General features: G+C 43.5%; 1 protein-coding gene across 1 annotated transcript in view; it reads right to left on the minus strand.

Moving 5' to 3' along the window:
* The window catches only part of CPNE2 (copine 2), a 249,774-nt gene that overhangs the window by 145,172 nt on the left and 85,075 nt on the right, over positions 1-19,527 (minus strand). Inside the window, exon 2 of the mRNA XM_077454744.1 lies at positions 17,913-18,103. Within this exon, the coding sequence (XP_077310870.1) occupies positions 17,913-18,080 (168 nt within the window). The 5' untranslated portion in view covers positions 18,081-18,103. The remainder of the gene's footprint in view (positions 1-17,912; positions 18,104-19,527) is intronic.

Genomic DNA, 19,527 nt, shown 5'->3' on the forward strand with positions numbered 1-19,527 from the left:
TATCCTTGCACAAAGCAGGCAAGTAAAAACCTCTTTATCATTTTAGTTAAAAAAACTGGAGCCTTTAATATCACATTAATTCAACATCATATACAGCTAAAAAGGTCACCCCTTTGATCTGCAAGTAATAAGGACAGTAAATACCATGTATCCATTATGTTGTTACATGGCATTTTGAACTTTAAGCATAACACTTACATATTGACCAAGGCTCAGAAAAGCAACTATAAGATCTTGTCCAGATGGCCAGTCCTTGGCCTAGGTGTTCCTAAATGTTGGTGAGATCCAAACAGCCGATGGCTCCTACCCTTCCCTCCCTTCCCCCTCCCCTTTTTTTTCTTTCCTTTCTCTCTCTATTGCACTTGTATTTCAACAATATACTTACAGTGGGGGAAAACATTTGATCCCATGCTGATTTTGTACGTTTGCCCACTGACAAAGAAATGATCAATCTATAATTTTAATGGTAGCTTTATTTTAACAGTGAGAGACAGAATAACAGCAGAAATATCCAGAAAACGCATTTCAAAAAAAGTTATAAATTGATTTGCATTCTAAGGAGTGAAATAAGTATACGATCGCCTATTAATCAGCAAGATTTTTGGCTCCCAGGTGTCTTCTATACAGGTAACAAGCTGAGATTAGGAGTACTCTCTTAAAGGGACTGCTCCTAATCTCAGCTTGTTACCTGTATAAAAAGACACCTGTCCACAAAAGTAATCAATCAGATTCCAATCTCTCCACCATGGCCAAGACCAAAGAGCTGTCCAAGGATGTCAGGGACAAGATTGTAGAGCTACACAAGGCTGGAATGGGCTACAAGACCATCGCCAGTTTGGTGAGAGGGTGATAACAGTTGGTGTGATTATTCGCAAATGGAATAAGCACAAAATAACTGTCAATCTCCCTTGGTCTGGGGCTCCATGCAAAATTTCACCTCGTGGAGTTTCAAATTTAATGAGAACGGTGAGGAATCAGCCCAGAACTACACGGGAGAATCTTGTCAATGATCTCAGGGCAGCTGGGACCATATTCACCAAGAAAACAATTGGTAACATGCTACATCGTGAATGACTGAAATCCTGCAGTGCCTGCAAGGTCCCCCTGTTCAAAAAAAGCACATGTACAGGCCCATCTGAAGTTTTCTAATGAACATCTGAATGATTTCGAGGAGAACTGGGTGAAAGCATTGTGGTCAGATGAGACTAAAATCAAGCTCTTTGGCATTAACTTAACGTGCCGTGTTTGGAAGAGGAACACCATCCCCACCATCAAACAAGGAGTTGGAAATATTATGCTTTGGGGTGTTTTTCTGCTAAGGGGACAAGACAACTTCACCATATCAAAAGGTACGATGGACGAGGCCATGCACCATCAAATCTTGGGTGAGAATCTCCTTCCCTTAGCCAGGGTATTGAAAATGGGTCGTGGATGGGTATTCCAGCATGACAATGACCTAAAACACACGGCCAAGGCAACAAAGGAGTGGCTAAAGAACATCATTAAGGCCTTGGAGTGGTCTAGCCAGTGTCCAGACATAATTCCCATAAAAAATATGTGGAGGGAGCTAAAGGTTCAAGTTACCAAACGTCAGCCTCAAAACCTTAATGACTTGGAGAGGATCTGCAAAGAGGAGTGGGACAAAATCCCTCTTGAGATGTGTGCAAACATGCTGACCTCTGATTGCCAACAAGGGTTTTACTACCAAGTACTAAGTCATGTTTTGCAAAGGGGTCAAATACTTATTTCACTCATTAAAATGCAAATCAATTAAGAACTTTTTTGAAATGCGTTTTTCTGGATATTTTTGTTGTTATTGTGTCTCTCACTGTTAAAATAAACCTACCATTAAAATTATAGACTGATCATTTCTTTGTCAGTGGGCAAATATATAAAATCAGCAGGGGATCAAATACGTTTTCCCCTCACTAAGTACCTGATAGTTATTACGGTAATGCTGCTTAATGATTCCGCCTCCTGAACTCTTCAAGGAAGGCTGGGTTCATAACCGAGCACCACTGACTTTTGTTTACGGTAGAATTCCCTTGCCTGCCTGTGGGTGGGCCTTTAGTTCTTGACTACTTATATATGCAGGTCCAAAGGTGATGCCAAATGCTCAGGTTCTGTTCTTACGTATGCATTATGTCTACTGAACTCTGATATTATCCCTTGCAATACAGTTCTGGTAATGTTTGTTTTTTATTACCAGAGAAATAAAAATTACATACAGAGGTACAGCAGTACTTAAAATAATTCATTATAGTACACCGATACCCAACACTCAGCGTGTATTTATCAAAAAATATAATTTGTGAATAAAACATTACCACCGAATGCACTTTCCCAGTCCCTACTGCAGCAGTATACCAGAAAACCTGGCGAGTACCATTTCTTTTTCTCTCCCCCCTGTCTTTCTCCCACCCCCTCCTAAACCCCAAAAAAAAGCTACAACCTCCTTCACCCAAGGTCTGTCAAGTGTGCAAAAATATACCCATAATAAACATATTACAGAATTAATTGTTTCAATTCATCCCCTCTCATAGATCGTCAAATATCAACCTCCCCTTCTAACATGTCAGTGGAATCCATCCATCGGAACCAAACCTTCCCAAATTTTTTATGGGAACTCTTGGCTTTCGTATGTCATCTGATAAAGCGGAATATCCGCATTAACTATTTTTCCCCACATCCCTAAAGTCAGGTTTTCCGTATATATATCCACCTCCTCGCTATGAGCTTATGAGCCGAAAAGAAGTCTAAGGAATAGTTTTGCAGCCACATCCATCTCCTCATCTTCAATAACTCCCAAGAGACATAGCAGAGGAGTGCATATATTGGGGAGACCAAACTTATCAGCGATGAACTCAGTTACCATAGACCACAAGGGACTTACCTTAGAACAGTGGTTCTCAACCTTCCTAGTGCCATGACCCCTTGATAAAATTTCCCAAGTTGTGGGGATCCCTAATCGTAAAATAATTTTTGTAGCATGGGCTGTCAGCACCCAAGGCAAGGGAAGTAATTTGTGCCTCTAACCTGCTGTTTAGCGCTCCCCGAGTCCCTTCCACTCGTACAGAATTAAAACCCCTTTTGGTACATTTTTGGATGTACCACTCTCTCTTTGTTCTCCTTTCTTTCCCTTTTATGTCTCTCTCTATCCTAATTTCTTATTTTTCTTCCTCATCCCTCTCTCTAGGCATTTTTCTTGTTCTTTCTCTTATTCTTCTCTTATAGAGAAGTGTAGTGGAGACTTTTAATGGCAACTATAATCACAGGCAGTGTTACTCACTGTGTCTCCAACATTGTTGTGTCTCGTAACAGGGACACCTATGCCAAAATCAGGAGATAGGGTCTCCTCCAGCCCCTCCCACTTCCCATTCCTCACTAGTCAGCTGTCCTCTAGTCTCTACCCCAGCCATGCCGTGAACTGAATGGGCGGCTGCGAAAAGGCTGAGTGGGCGGTCATGGGCTCAAGCAATAGCCCAATTGGGGGGCCACAGGCTCCAGGGACAGCCCTGCTGGGCTGCTGCAAAAAGGCTGGGAGAGCGGTGCAGAATTCAGGAACAGCTCGGGATTCGGTGATCCCTGACAAATCCTCATTCGCTACTCAGGTTGAGAACCACTGCCTTAGAACATTACTAGACAAGGGGAAGGAAATACCCACTCTCAACTGACATTTATAAACGAATGCAGAGTCCTTTTTATGCATAAGCAATAAATGTACAGGAGTATAGTACACTTGATGTAAAAATCCTAACTGGATCATCCGATCTCTAGAGGCAATAACAGTGGTAAGGTTCGTATCTAACAACTCCTTCCACATCACATCTAATAACACCGGTGCAACTACCCAACAGGCCCTTGCTCATTCCAATAGTTTTGAGTCCCCTGCACCCAAAACCGCATAATATCTGGAAACCAGCTTAGCAGGATCCGGGTCAGGTAAAACTGCTTCCAATTAGTTATTTATGAATTGAACAACCCCCACTCCCAAACTGTGCCATTATTGCATGACGCAGCTGTGCGTATTTGAAATACCAAGCCCTAGGTATCCCAAAGTTCATATACAACTGCCCAAAAGTGGATATCTTCCCATCCTGAAATGGCTGGTATACATACTTATTTCCATATTGGGCCCAGTTGAAGCCACTCTCTAAATTAAAAAAATTATTGTAAAGACAGATTGAACCAAAGCAGACTATTAGGGGACCCAGACAAAATGTGTCAGAGCTAGGACAGAGAGAACAGATATGAAAACTTTCCCTGGAAGCAATAGGATAGTGCCTGCCTCTCTTTAAGCCCCATACACACTATCAGTTTTTCTGCTGAGTTTTTCCTTCAGATTTACCAAAATCATATAATATGAGGTCAAACCTTAAGAGTTTCAATTGGTATGCAATCAGGCAGGCCCTTGCACTACATGGTTTTGGTAAACCTGAAGGAAAACTCAGCAGAAAAACTGATAGTGTGTATGGAGCTTTAGAGAATGTTCCTCATCCTTATTTGTATGGATGTTATCTGCTGTATTTTTTTTATAATACCTTCCATTCAGACTATACATGCGTCTACCTTTTCTTATGTAAAATTCAATAAAAAGAAAGGATTAAACAAAGCGTCTTCTCCTCTCCGTCAACAAAACAAGTTATTAACCCTTACAATCCAGGCGCAGCCCCACTACAAAGGATAAACATATATAATATATTAATATATATATATATATATATATATATATATATATATATATATATATATTTTTTTTTTAGAGCTGCACAATTAATCGTCAAGAATCATTATCGCAATCTTGACTAAAGTGTTTCACAATTCTTTCTATGCAAAGAATTCTCTCTGCTCTTCTGAGTGCTAGTTCACACTATAGCAAACTGAAAGTCTGCATGACTATAGCAGGCAGGCAACTTGGAGGCAACTTCAGAGAATTTCCTGGGTAATCTACCTGTAAAGTCAGAGCCAAATCACATTAATTAAGATAACGATCCGACTTGGAGGTAACTTCCATTGAAATCTATGGGTACAAGTCGGCTAGAATTCGCCTTGAAGTAGTACGGGAACCTTTTCTGAAGTCGGAGCGACTTCAGTAGTATACATTAAGACAGCTCTCACTCACTTCAATGGAATTTCTTATGTCCAGAGGCTTGGGGCGACTTGAGGTCTGACAAGTCGGATCCCAAGTCGCTGTAGTGTGAACAGGTACTGAAGCCAAAGCAGTCAAAAGAAAGGAAGGAAAAAACTGGGCAGTCTGCCAAGAATCACAACATTCTTTATCAGTTGAACTTAAAGCGGAGTTCCACCCAAAAATTGAACTTTCGCTTTAAGCACTCCTCGCCCCCCTTACATGCCACATTTGACATGTCATTTTTTTGGGGGGGAAGTGGGGGCTTCGTTAGGAGGGGGACTTCCTGTCCTGCCTCCTCCTTCCACCCAGGGACCGTCAAGGCGACTCCTCCTTTCGCCTTAGGCGGCCCCTCCCTCTAGGCGATCTCCTGGGACACATGACAGGTCCCAGGAGATCGCCTGTCCATTCCGGGAGCACAGCGTGACTCACGCATGCACCGTGCATGCCCAGCCGTGTAGCCAAAAGCTGTCACAGCCAGGTGCCCAGATTGGCAATGGAGGTGCGGAGGAGGGGGAGAGGAGCAATGCTCCGTTCGGCCGCAACGCTGGACCATAGAACAGGTAAGTGTGTGTTTATTAAAAGTCAGCAACTACACTTTTTGTGGCTGCTGACTTTTAATAAACATAAAAAGCCTGGAAGCCCTTAAAGTGGTTGTAAACCCTTACAAACCAATTTGACCTACAGGTAAGCCTTAATCTAGGTCCAAGAAATAGGTCCAAGAAATATCTCCTAAACTATATGGTTTAGGAGATATTTGCCCGAAGACAGGCACCGCTGTCTACAGCGCATGCGCCGCAGACAGCGGCGCGCAGGCGCACTGAGCGCGGCATCGTCAATGACGAAGATGTCGCGCGATGCCGCGCGTGTCGGCTCCCGTGCGCATGCGCGGGAGTGACGTCATCGCGGCTTCGCCGAATGACAGCGGGACACCAAGAAGATGGATGCGCCGGACTACAGAGGACAGCGGTGACTTCGCTGGCTCCTGTGTCAGGTAAGTGACACATAATGGGCTACTATGCGATGCATAGTAGTCCATTATGCTTTGCCTTTGCAGGGAATGAAAGAGGAAGTAAACCAATCAGGGTTTACTTCCTCTTTAAGTATAAACACTGTAACAATTTGTCAATGAAATAGACTTTGTGTGTAAGTAAAAAAGTTTAACCACTTAAACACTAAACCTTTTTCTGACATTTGTTGGTTTCAAGTTAAAATAAATTTTTTTTGGCAGAAAATTACCGAATATATATATATATATATATATATATATTTAGTAAACACCCTAGAGAATAAAATGGTGATTGTTGCAATATTTTATGTCACACTGTATTTGTGCAGCGGTGTTTCAAATGCAATTTTTTGGGAAAAAATTACTTTAATGAATTAAAAAAAACTAACCAGTAAAGATAGCCCATTTGTTTTTTTTGTATGTGAAAGATTTTACGTCGTGAGAATCGTGATCTTTTTATTCTAAGCAAAAAAATCGTGATTCTCCTTTTGGCCAGAATCGTGCAGCTCTAATATATAATATATATATATATATATATATATATATATATATATATATATATATATATATATATATGTAATTTATTTTTTTACTTGTATTATACACACACACACATTTTTTTTTTTTTTTACATGAGAATGCGGTTCACAGTTTAGTGGCTGCAACATTTAGCCAGTGAAACAATATAGGAATACCGGTAAGTGTACAACTTGTTAATATAGTTCAAGAGCAAACTAGGAATGTTGGGTCTAGGAGTGAACCCTAAGCCCCTGGATGGATGGTGGTCAGTCTTATGCCGCGTACACATGATTGGAATTCTCGTCGGAAGAAGCTCTGATGGTTTTCCCGACGGTATTCCGCTCAAGCTGTCTTGCCTACACACGGTCACACCAAATTCCAAATGTTTAGAACGTGGTGACGTACAACACGTACGAAGGGACTAGAAAAAATAAGTTCAATAGCCAGTAGCCAATAGCTTTCATCTCGTAGTTGAATCTGACCATGCGTGATTTTTGGCGTGTCGAAATTGCATACACACGATCGGAATTTCCGATAGAAAGTTTTTTCCATTGGGAAAATTGAGAACATGCTATCAATTTTTGGCTGGCGGAAATTCGGACATGACGGAGCATACTTTTCCGATGAAAAGTTCTCATCAGTCTTTTTCTGGCCAGAATTCTGGCTGGAATTTTCAATGTAAGTGGAGTGTAAGGCATCAGTAGGGGGGTCTTTGGTTAGCAGTCTGATTTGGTACCACTGTGTGTATTGAAAGCATCGTACTATAGCATTGTTGAGTATATACAGGCAAGTTTTCAAAGAAAGGTTCCTTAACCTCAAATCATTTTTGGGCTTATGATTCCTTACATTCCAAGGCCTCTACCCATTACATGTGGAAAACATAAGATAATTTGGCTATAAAAAAAGAAGCGGTGGGGGGTTCTGAGTAGATTCACTGATGAAGGATGGTTTTCCATGCTATAAGGCTACAAGGGATAGAACAATAGGAAGCTGTTTACAGCCTCTTTAGATTTTAATACCTGGGATATTGATTAGGCCAAAGATTGCCCATTCAGGGGTCAGAGGCAAGTACCGTATATACTCGAGTATAGGCCGACCCGAATATAAGCCGAGGCCCCCAATTTACCCCCAAAAAAACTGGCAAACTTATTGACTCGTGTATAAGCCGAGGGTGAGACATGCCTGTCCATCCCTGTGTGTGTGTCCGTCCATCCCTGTGTGTCCGTCCATCCCTGTGTGTCCGTCCATCCCTGTGTGTCCGTCCATCCCTGTGTGTCCGTCCATCCATCCCTGTGTGTGTGTGTGTCCATCCATCCATCCATCCCTGTGTGTGTGTGTCTCCATCCATCCATCCATCCATCCCTGTGTGTGTGTGTCTCCATCCATCCATCCATCCATCCATCCCTGTGTGTGTGTGTCTCCATCCATCCATCCATCCATCCCTGTGTGTGTCTCCATCCGTGTGTGTGTGTGTGTGTGTGTGTGTGTGTGTGTGTGTGTGTGTGTCCAGCCTACCTTTGTCCCGAGCCTCCGTCCCGTGCCTTGCCTCCTTGCCTCCGTCCCGTGCCGTGCCTTGCCTCCTTGCATCCGTCCCGTGTCGTGCCTTGCCTTGCCCCCGTCCCGTCCCGTCCCGTGCCGTGCCGTCCCGTGCCCTCTTCGTCGGCGGCCATTGTAAAGTTCAAAAGCTGCGCCGCCGCCTTCGCCTGTGATAGGCGGAACACTGAATTTCCCAGCAGCCTGTGTTCCGCCTATCACAGACGTCGTATCATCCTCGTCCGTAGTACGAGGATGATACGACGTCCGTGATAGGCGGAACACAGGCTGCTGGGAAATTCAGTGTTCCGCCTATCACAGGCGAAGGCGGAGCCGGAGGCGCGGCTTTTGAATAGAATGGCCGCTGTCTGTCTGCTCGACACGCTGATCGAGCGGGCAGACAGCGATGACTCGAGTATAAGCCGAGGGGGGCACTTTCAGCCTCAAAAAAGAGGCTGAAAATCTCGGCTTATACTCGAGTATATACGGTAGTTTACCAAATGTTTGGTAGCATAGTGCACTACCGAGTACCAAAAAGAGGTAATCCTTGGGCATGCCCATAAAGTTTGAATTGTTGTTTTTATCTTTTTTTATTTGTTGTTCTGCTACTAGTCGCTTGCAGTTATTTTCAGCCACTTCATGTCTACGTGCATGCAGTCCAGTGATGGCTGCATAGTATTTGTCAAGACAGGTTAGATGGTGACAACAGTATGTAATATGTGTTAAAATGGTCACCTTTCTCCACCAGAAGCATATAAAGTATATCACAAAAGTGAGTACACCCCTCACATTTAAAAAAAAATATTTTATTATATCTTTTCATATCTTTTCATGTGACAACGCTGAAGAAAAGACACTTTACTATAATGTAAAGTAATGAGTGTACAGCTTGTATAACAGTGTAAATTTACTGTCCCCTCAAAATAACGCAACACACAGCCATTAATGTCCAAACTGCTGGCAACAAAAGTGAGTACACCCCTAAGTGAAACTGTCCAAATAGGGCCCAAAGTGTAAATTTTTTGTGTGGCCACCATTATTTTCCAGCACTGCCTTAACCCTCTTGGGCATGGAGTTCCCTAGAGCTTCACAGGTTGCCACCGGAGTCCCCTTCCACTCCTCCATGATGACTTCATTTCGCTGGTGGATGTTAGAGGCCTTGCGCTCCAACGCCTTCCATTTGAGCATGCCCCACAAATGCTCAATAGGGTTTAAGTCTGGAGACATGCTTGACCAGTCCATCACCTTTACCCTCAGCTTCTTTAGCAAGGCAGTGGTCGTCTTGGAGGTGTGTTTGGGGTTGTTATGTAGGAATAATGCCCTGCGGTCCAGTCTGCAAAGGGAGATCATGCTCTGCTTCAGTAGGTCACAGTACATGTTGGCATTCATGGTTCCCTCAATGAACTGTAGCTCCCCAGTGCCGGCAGCACTCATGCAGCCCCAGACCATGACACTCCCACCACCATGCTTGACTGTAGGCAAGACATACTTGACTTTGTACTCACCTGGCTGCCACCACACACGCTTGACACCATCTGAACCAAATTTAAAGTTTATCTTGGTCTCATCAGGCCACAGGACATAGTTCCAGTAATCCATGTCCTTAGTCTGCTTGTCTTCAGCAAAGTGTTTGCGGGCTTTCTTGTGCATCATCTTTAGAAGAGGCTTATTTCTGGGACGACAGACATGCCGACTCATTTGATACAGTATGCCGCATATAGTCTGAGCACTAACAGGCTGACCCCCCACCCCTTCAACCTCTGCAGCAATGCTGGCAGCACTCATATGTCTATTTCCCAACCTCTGGATATGATGCTGAGCATGTGCACTCAACTTCTTTGGTCGACCATGGGGAGGCCATTCTGAGTGGAACCTGCCTGTTAAACCGCTGTATGGTCTTGGCCACCGTGCTGCAGCTCAGTTTCAAAGTCTTGGCAATCTTCTTATAGCCTAGGCCATATTTATGTAGAACAACAATTCTTTCAGATCATCAGAGAGTTCTTTGCCATGAGGTGCCATGTTGAACTTCCAGTGGTCAGAATGAGAGAGTGAGAGCAATAACACCATTCACACCTGGGATATTGTAACACTAACGAGTCACATGACACAGGGGAGGAAAAATGGCTAATTTGGCCCAATTTGAACATTTTCACTTAGGGGTGTACTCACATTTGTTGCCAGCGGTTTAGACATTAATGGCTGTGTGTGGCTTTATTTTGAGTTGAGGGGACAGCAAATTTACACTGTTATACAAGCTGTACACTCACTACTTTTTACATTGTAGCAAAGTGTAATTTCTTCAGTGTTGTCACATGAAAAGATATAATAAAATATTTACAAAAATGTGACGGGTGTACTCACTTTTGTGAGATACTGTATGTGACAGGGTAACCAAGAACCACAGCAGGAAGACGGGCAAACCACTGACACCCTATAACAGCAAGTTCATGGCAGGATTACCAGGTATTATTTTAACGAAAGCTGCAGATTTATGACAATTGAAAACAAAGTTTTCATTGCATTGGCAAGTTAACACAGAATTCCAGTCAACTTTGAAAAATGCTTTCTACATAATAATGAATTCCCTTTCGTATTTTCAATATTTCCATTTTTTGCTGTTCTGGTAAAGAGTTCCAGTTTAGTGCTGACAACACTGCAGTGCATCCGGAAAGTATTGACAGCTCTTCACGTTTTCCACATTTTGTTATGTTACACCCTTATTCCAAAATGGATTAAATTCTGTATTTTCCTCAAAATTCTACAAACAATACCCCATAATGACCAGATGAAAGAAGTTTGTTTGAAATCTTTGCAAATTTATTGAAAATAAAAAACGAAAAAAATCCCATGGACACACGTATTCACAGCCTTTGCCATGACACTCAAAATCAAGCTCAGGTGCATCCTGTTTTCCACTGATATACAATTTGATTGGAGTCCACCTGTGGTATATTCAGTTGATTGGACATGATTTGGAAAGACACACACTTGTCTATATAAAGTCCCACAGTTAACAGTGCATGTCAGAGCACACACCAAGCCATGATGTCCAAGGAATTTCTGTAGCCCTCCGAGACAAGATTGTATCGAGGCACAGATCTGGGGAAGGGTACAGAACATTTTCTGCAGCATTGAAAGTCCCAATGAACACAGTGGCCTCCATCATCCATAAATGAAAGAAGTTTGGAACCACCAAGACTCTTCCTAAAGCAGGCCGCCCAGCCAAAATGAGCGACTGGGGGAGAAGGACCTTAGTCAGGGAGGTGACCAAGAACCCGATGGTCACTCTGATAGAGCTCCTGTGTTTCTCTGTGGAGAGAGGAGAACCTTCCAGAAGAACAGCCATCTCTGCAGCACTCCACCAATCAGGCCAGTATGGTAGAGTGGCCAGACGGAAGCCACTCCTCAGTAAAATGCACATGAAAACCCACCTGGAGTTTGCCAAAAGGCACCTGAAGGACTCTCAGACCATGAGAAACTAAACTCTCTGGTCTGATGAAGAAAAGATTGAACTCATTGGCCTGAATGGTAAGCGGAATTTCTGGAGGAAACCAGGCACTGCTCATCACCTGGCCAGACTGGGGCGAAAATTCATCTTCCAACAGAACAATTACCCTAAGCACACAGCCAAGATAACAATGGAGTGACTAAGGGACAACACTGTTAATGTCCTTAAGTGGCCCAACCAGAGCCCAGAATGAAACTGATTGAACATCTCTGGAGAGATCTGAAAATGGCTGTGCACCAGCGCTCCCCATCCAACCTGATGACGCTTGAGAGGTCCTGCAAAGTAGAATGGGAGAAACTGCCCAAAAATAGCTGTACCTAGCTTGTAGCATCATACACAAAATGACTTGAGGCTGTAATTGGTGCCAAAGGTGATTTCACAAAGTATTGAGCAAGGGCTGTGAATACTTATGTATATGGGATTTTTTTATTTATTTATTTTTTTTTTATTTAATTTGCAAAGATTGCAAACAAACTTCTTTCACTCTGTCATTATGGGGTATTGTTTGTAGACATTTGTGGGAAATAATGAATTTAATCAATTTTGGAATAAGGCTGCAACATAACAAAAATATGAAAAAAATGAAGCGCTGTGAATACTTTCCGGATGCACTGTATATTGTTGTGACTTGAAATTCCAGTTAGCCTTGTTGGTCCTTCACATGATCACATCTACCTCATGTAATTGCAAATGTGCAATGATCACCCGATGGGCACTTCCTTCACCCACTAATGAGGAAGCGGTGGAACCACTGACTGGCACTTACAGCTTCTCCCATGCTCCCAGCCACACCTTGGCTAAAATGTCAGTGCTCTGAGGTACACACACACCACCCACCCCCAGCACTCACAAGATGCCCACCATCCCTAAAGTATATAACCACAGCAAGGGCTATATGACTGTGAATAAAGTATAATAAAAAATGTATTTATTTTGCCAAATTCCACAAATTTCAAAAGTCAGCATTCCATGCAACACAACACTTACATAGCCAGGGTTATCCTGGAATTAGTTAAACAAAAGCTCCGGGGCTACAATCTACAACTTTATATTTTGAGAAAAGGAGACACATTTAAAGAAAACAACACTGTGGCAAATGTTAAGCATTCAGTCAATCAGAATTTTTTTTTTGAACCATGCAGCAGAAGAAACCCTGTGTCCAAAGACATAGCTGAGGCACCCGAAGTTTTTTACTGTAAAGTCAGTGTTTTGGCAGACAAACCAGTGACTGGAGTGGGCAACCTGCTATTTACTTTATATCAATCAATATGTGAAAGTGCAAAGTGTCCACTTCGCAGTGGCGCTGTGATCTGAATTAAAAAAATTCACATTAGTCCGCACAGCTAGTCACGGTTGCCTGGTGGCTGCAGCCGGACCAAACTAACTCCTCCACTGCTCTAGAGGCCTCGGTTCTGGGTTCGTTGGAGGCCCTCAGGCTCCTAATATACCGGGGCCCTCGGGCTCCATTTTCTTTGACTCCCTCCATGGTCGCTACTCTGCGAGCATGGCGGGCGGGGCTGGCCCTGGAGAGACGTGAACGTTCTGATGTGTCCCCGAATGCCCCACTGTGGCTGAATCCTGGCCTGTCTCACCTATACCAGATCCCTGACCCATACGCATGGACTAAGCTAGGGATTAAGCTTGTGTCGCATGTTGTGGAGCAGGGCTCTTTACTCCCCTTTACCAGCCTAATTTCCAGGTACAATGTACCTGGACACTATCTATTCCGATACCTTCAATTGGTCCACGCGTTCACAGCACAGTTCCCGAACTCCTCCTGCAATCTGACACAATCGAAACTAGAACACACGCTTAGGACTGACTGTGACAGGAAACCTACTTCGGTTTTATACTCCCATCTCATAACTGTGTCGCTGCCGGCTCTTGATAAACTTTGGGCCAGGTGGCAGACTGACATCCCATCACTTGACACGGATGACTGGGATGATGTGTGGGACCATCCTTTCAACTCCCTGGTCTCTATTAGGGACCGTCTTGTGCAATTTAAAATTGTACACCGGGCCTACTATACCCCGTACAGACTCCATAGGATGAGCCCTGCACACTCTCCGAGCTGTTGGCGATGTGGTGCCTCCCCTGGGGACTTTTCACATATTTTCTGGCTGTGCCCTAGGGTCCAGCAGTACTGGGAGTCGGTGTTACATCTGATCAACAAGGTCACCAAGACCACGGTGCCTCTGGCCATGGAGGTCTGCATGCTGGGACTCATTGAGCCTGTGGTGCAGTCCACGGCCAAACGCACGATGATTGGTCTGCTACTCTTTTATGCTCGTAAAAATATTGCTATGCACTGGAAAAAGGCAGACCCCCCGTCCGTGGTGCAATGGAAGCGCCTGGTGAATAACAGTCTTCCCCTCTACAAAGATACTTACCTGCATCGGGGATGTCCAAAGAAATACGATAAGGTCTGGCATGTTTGGGTAGCTGACCCCGAAACTGCTTAGCTGGGGATGATGGTTGTGGCTGCGAAAGGGTATTGTTCCGTTTGTTCTATACCGCCATATATGTGCTCCCCTCCCCTTTTTGGGGGGAGCTGTCTTTTGTTTCTTGCTCTTATGGAACACGATGAGGGACTGTATATACTGACAGGAACTATGGGGGCAGCCAGTGGAGTACCCTTGTTGCTTTTTGCTTTGACTATTGATGTATTATGTTGCATTGACTATCTCTGTGTCATGAAACAGCTTTTGTATACTGTGAGCACTGTTGTTTTTCTATGTTGTTTGTTATGAAACTTTTAATAAACATATTTTTCAAAAAAAAAAAAAAAAAAAATTCATATTAAAGCGCATAATCATGACATTAGAAAAGTCCTGAAAAAGTCTGCAAATTTGTGCAAAGAAAAAAATTGCCTAAATTCTTCCCCAATAATTTGCACTTTATTATGAATTTTTTAATATTCAGATCACAGCGCCACTATGAAGTGGACACTTTGTACTTCCACATATTGATATTTTTGGATTTAATAAGTGGCAGCAGTGATTTGTTATATACATAAGGTTTTTTTATGTTGATACATTTTTATGCTCATATAATTTAATTTGAAGTTTGAAGGCAGTGAATAATTTTTACATGGTTTACTCAGTAGCAAGGGTTTTTTTTATATGCTATTTACGTTACCCCAATGAAGGGAGCCCATGATACCTCCTGAAACGTGTTGGTTTTTCTAATGTAGGTTATGAAAATGTATTTGTATCAGGATTCTTACATTTGCCTGGCTTCCCTCCTGTACCTCTGGACACATTTCTTCAAGAGGCAATTTATGACTATTGTATACCAGAGAGAGGTCTACTAATAAATCTGTTCATCGGTCTATATGTCTGTTTGGGACACTGACCTACACCAGGGTATCCAGAGCTCCAATCAAACTGCTAGTTGAATCAGAGGCTTGATGTCTTAAAGTAGTTGTAAAGGCTGGACATTTTTTACCTTAATGCATTCCCTACATTAAAGTGGAGTTGCCCCCCAAAAAATAAAACTACTTAAAAATCTTAAAAAAAAAAAAAAAATAATAATTGGCAAAAAAAAAAATTTTTACTCACCTCTAAATACCGGTTGCTAGGGGGTCCCTCGTAGTCTGCCTTCTTCATTGCCCGGGCTGGTGACATCACTTCCCCTCGCGCCGCACATTCACCTGGGACCTGTCACGTGTCCCAGGTGACTGTACGGCGTATCACGGCGCCCTGCGCCGCTCGCGCATGCGCAGTGGGTGCCCGGCTGTGAAGCCACAGCCGGGTGCCCACAGTATGCATGATGGCGCCGCGAGCGGAGCGGGGAGCGAGGGGGGGGCTTCGTTCCCCCGCATCGCTGGAACCCGGGACAGGTAAGTGTCCGATTATTAAAAGCCAGCAGCTGCAGTATTTGTAGCTGCTGACTTTTAATTTTTTTTTTTTAGGGGGTACCCCACTTTAAGGTAAAAAATGTCCCAGCAGTTGCATCTCCGGCGCTTATACTTGACCATCAGCAGTGGTGCTCTCTTCTCTCCTCACATGACACAGAGGTAGGATTAGAAGCCATTGGCTCCTGCTGCTGTCAATCAAATCCTGTGAGGAGGGCACGAGGGGTGGGGCCTAGCCTCGCTGTGTGCTTCTATGGACGCACACAGCCCCGCTTGGGAGTAAGTCTGCCTGTGCACCACCATAGAAGGCAGGTTCCTATGGGGGAGCACAGAGAAGAGGAGGACCCGAGCGTGCCGGCAGAGGACCCCAAAAGAGCAATTTTGGGGCCGCTCTGTTGCACAGAGCAGGCAACTATGTCTATTATTAAAATAGATATATATTTTTTACAACTGCTTTAAGTTGGTCATACACTGCTTAACTTTTGTTTGATGCCCACTGAATCAGTCCAACTTCAGGCTGTGGGTTGCTCTCAAGCTTAATGCATTGCCTATATTAAGGTAAAAAATGTCCCAGCAGTTGTATCTCCCCCCTTATAATTAATGAAGACCTATTTCAATCCAGCACAGTGCCCATCTGCAGCTGTGCTCTCCTCTCTGCTCACAGGACACAGAGGCAGCATTAGAAGCCATTGATTCTGGAGTGTGTTTTGTGTGTGTCTGTATATACATGAAGGCACCAAGGTCTAGGAAACATGGGACTCTGAATATTTACTATTGTTGTCAGATTTACTCTGTTGGATTTTATCATCTGTTGCAAGACTTTGTTCTGTGTTGGAAGTCAATAAAGTGCATCTCTCTGTAAGAATTGGGTTGCTGCAGGAGAGTACTTACATCATCATTCTAATAACTACTAATTAAATTATCTACCCAATACACGACATACTATATCACTACAGATTCCCGCTGCTGCCAATCAAATCCTGTGAGGAGAGAACGAAGGGTGGGGCCTAGCCTCACTTTGTGTATCTATGGACACACACAGCCCAGTTTGGGAGTGAGCCTGCGAATGCACCACCATAGGAAATGGCTTCCTATGGGGGAGCACAGAGAAGAGCTGAGAGTGCCAGTGGAGGACCCCAAAAGAGCAAGTTCGTGACCGCTCTGTGCAATACCATTGCACAGAGCAGGTAAATATGTTTATTATTAAAAAAATATATATAGTTTACAATATCAGAGGCTTGGTGCCTTAAGCTGGTCAAATGCAGGTAAAATTTTGATTCTTGTTGAATCACCCAAAATTCGGGCCATTGCCAGCTCTGTTTGTAGGGCCCAGTTCAACAAAACACGGCTGAAAAAACCCCCAAAGAAATCAGGTGGACAACTGTCAATCAAACAGTGGCTGCATCCTATAAGCCCGGCCATAGATGGTTCGTATCTCAGCCAGTTCAGCAAGCACCGGCCAAGATTCGAACTATGTGTGGGCAGACTAAATGTACCAAGTTGATCGAGTGATCAGCTTGAGTACAACCAGCCTGTTGAATTCTCTTGCAATTATTGCTAGTGGCTTCTATAGCCAATAATCACCGTCTTCTCCCAGTGGAGATGGATTCCCTTGCCGAAAGCAGACAATTGCTCAGCAGGAGGGATTCCCCTGTCAGCACTGTCTGTGTTGATGGGGGAACCGTGCAGATTTCTTTCTTGGAACCTGTGGTTGCAGGAATGAAATACGCACCATCTTTGGCCAGCTTCAGATAGCTGAGGACACTATAATGAATACTATAGCCAGCAGGGGGGAATTCCTCCATCTATGCTGTTTAGAAATCTATTCAATTTCTCTTCTTCAGCCTATGACCTGAAGAAGAGAGAACTATGCATGTATGGATAGAATTATTAGCAGAGAGTGATCATTATAACTGACTGAAGCATTTTTTAATTTTTTTTTTACTCCAGTGTCTAAAAAATTAGTAATGTCTGTTTCAGGAACATCCAAAAAAAATAAAAAATTCAAACACAAAACAAAAGAGAAAATTATAGACAATTCTTCTGTTGAACAGAAATCTAAATGTGTGAGTACTGACAGATAAATAACTCCCTTGAACACTTATGTGATCAGAACATGGAAAAGCAGAAAATCTATTTTCGGAACTGTCAGATAAAAGCAAATGAATCATAAAATGAAGGTGACCTTCTGTGCCTAAGGGACAGTAAACCTCGGACCATTACCACTTAAAGCCTTTTGCTCCAAGTCTCGTTTCTGAGAACTGAAGCCACTTTGTGAAACATAATCAATAATTCCCCAATGCAAGGTAATGCAGTGCTTTCACGGGGGTTTGAAATTACATGTTCATTACTGTACCTCAGTCCATTTATCATTTACTTCCAAAAATAAGACACAAAAGGGGTCAGATTTGGAGGCGACATCCCGGTCAAGGAGGTTCTGGCAGGAAATGGAAAGTTCCACTCTACAGACGCAGTACTGGGAACCCACTGGAGCAGCTGAAGAGGTGCTATATGTGTACGCCATGGGCTTCAGCAAAGCACGACAATCTGAAGAGAGAACAACACACAAATGGTCAGATCAACAAACATAACTAGCATTTTCCCTTTTTAGTATATGTGATGCTGAGGGTACATGCATAAAATCAATACACAAGACAATGATCATCCAGGGTTGAGGAATCCTCTTTTTTGACACCTTCCAGTGTAGAGTCAGTTTAAGCCCTTGTACACACGATCGGAGATTCCGACGGAATGTGTCCGATCGGAGCATTTTGTCGGATATTCTGACTGTGTGTGGTATGCATTGGACTGTTTCCGTCGGAATATCCGTCGGACCAAATTTTCCAACATGCCGGAAATATTTTCCGACAAAATGCTCCGATAGGACATACTCCGATCATGTGTAGAAAATTCCTACATCAAAGCTTTTGGCTACTAGCCTGAACGTAGTCCCATCGTAACGAAATTACGTCATCACGTTCTGAAAGATCGGATTTTCCGACAACTTTGTCCAACCGTGTGTATGCAACAGTTTCAGACAAGATCCATTGGACAAAATCCGACAGATTTGGTTGTCGGAATCTCCGACCGTGTGTACAAGGGCTAAGTGTTTTAATTGTGATGTAGCAACCAACTAGAAAAGTAGGAAAGAGTTATGAAAGAGGAGTAGGACACACACTAGTAGAGAGGGAAAGCCTACAAGCAGTGGATATGGAAAGATCTGTGACCAGGCAAGATTGCCTAGCTATCCAGAGAAGATGGTCAGTAGTGAGTTTACTGGGTAAATTATGTTCAATGTAGGGGGTCCAGACCCATTCAAATATACACTGTTTATCATTAAAGTGGTTGTATGGTCAATTTTTTAACTTTTACCTACAGGAAAGCCTATAATAAGGCTTACCTGTAGGTAAAAAAAATATCTCCTAAACCTGTACGGTTTAGGAGATATTCCCCTCGGTATGCGCCGCTGACTGCAGCGGCGCATGCGCACAAGGGGGTTCTCGCCGTGAAAATCCGGCAGCGCTCGTCCGGCCGGACTGAAATCTCCCGCGCGCATGCGCGTGAGTGACGATATCGCGGCTCCGGCCACTCACAGCGCCGGAGCCGCAAATACCGGAAGAGACGCCGAGGGAGCATGTCAGCTCCCTCGGCGTGGATCGGGCCAGATGTCGGGGCCTCGTTCTAAGGTAAGTATTTCATAATGAGCTAGTATGCGGTGCATACTAGCTCATTATGCCTTTTGCTTTGCAGGTTTAAAAAAAAAAATAATAATTTGCGGGTTTACTACCGCTTTAAGTATTGCAAACACCTTTTTGTCCATGTGGTATCATGCCATTTTGCTCTTCACCTATCCCACCCATGGGGTGGAGGACCATCAAGCTTTGGCTAGGACTTGTTTTGCCGTTATAAAAAAAGAAAAGTAAGGAGGCAAAACTGAGTGCCTGGGTTTCAAATTAAGTTAGGCTTTTTAG

The sequence above is a fragment of the Lithobates pipiens genome, unplaced genomic scaffold (genome assembly GCF_037356315.1).
Source record: "Lithobates pipiens isolate NorthernLeopardFrog02 unplaced genomic scaffold, aLitPip1_a1.2 Scaffold_10, whole genome shotgun sequence".
NCBI lineage: Eukaryota > Metazoa > Chordata > Amphibia > Anura > Ranidae > Lithobates > Lithobates pipiens.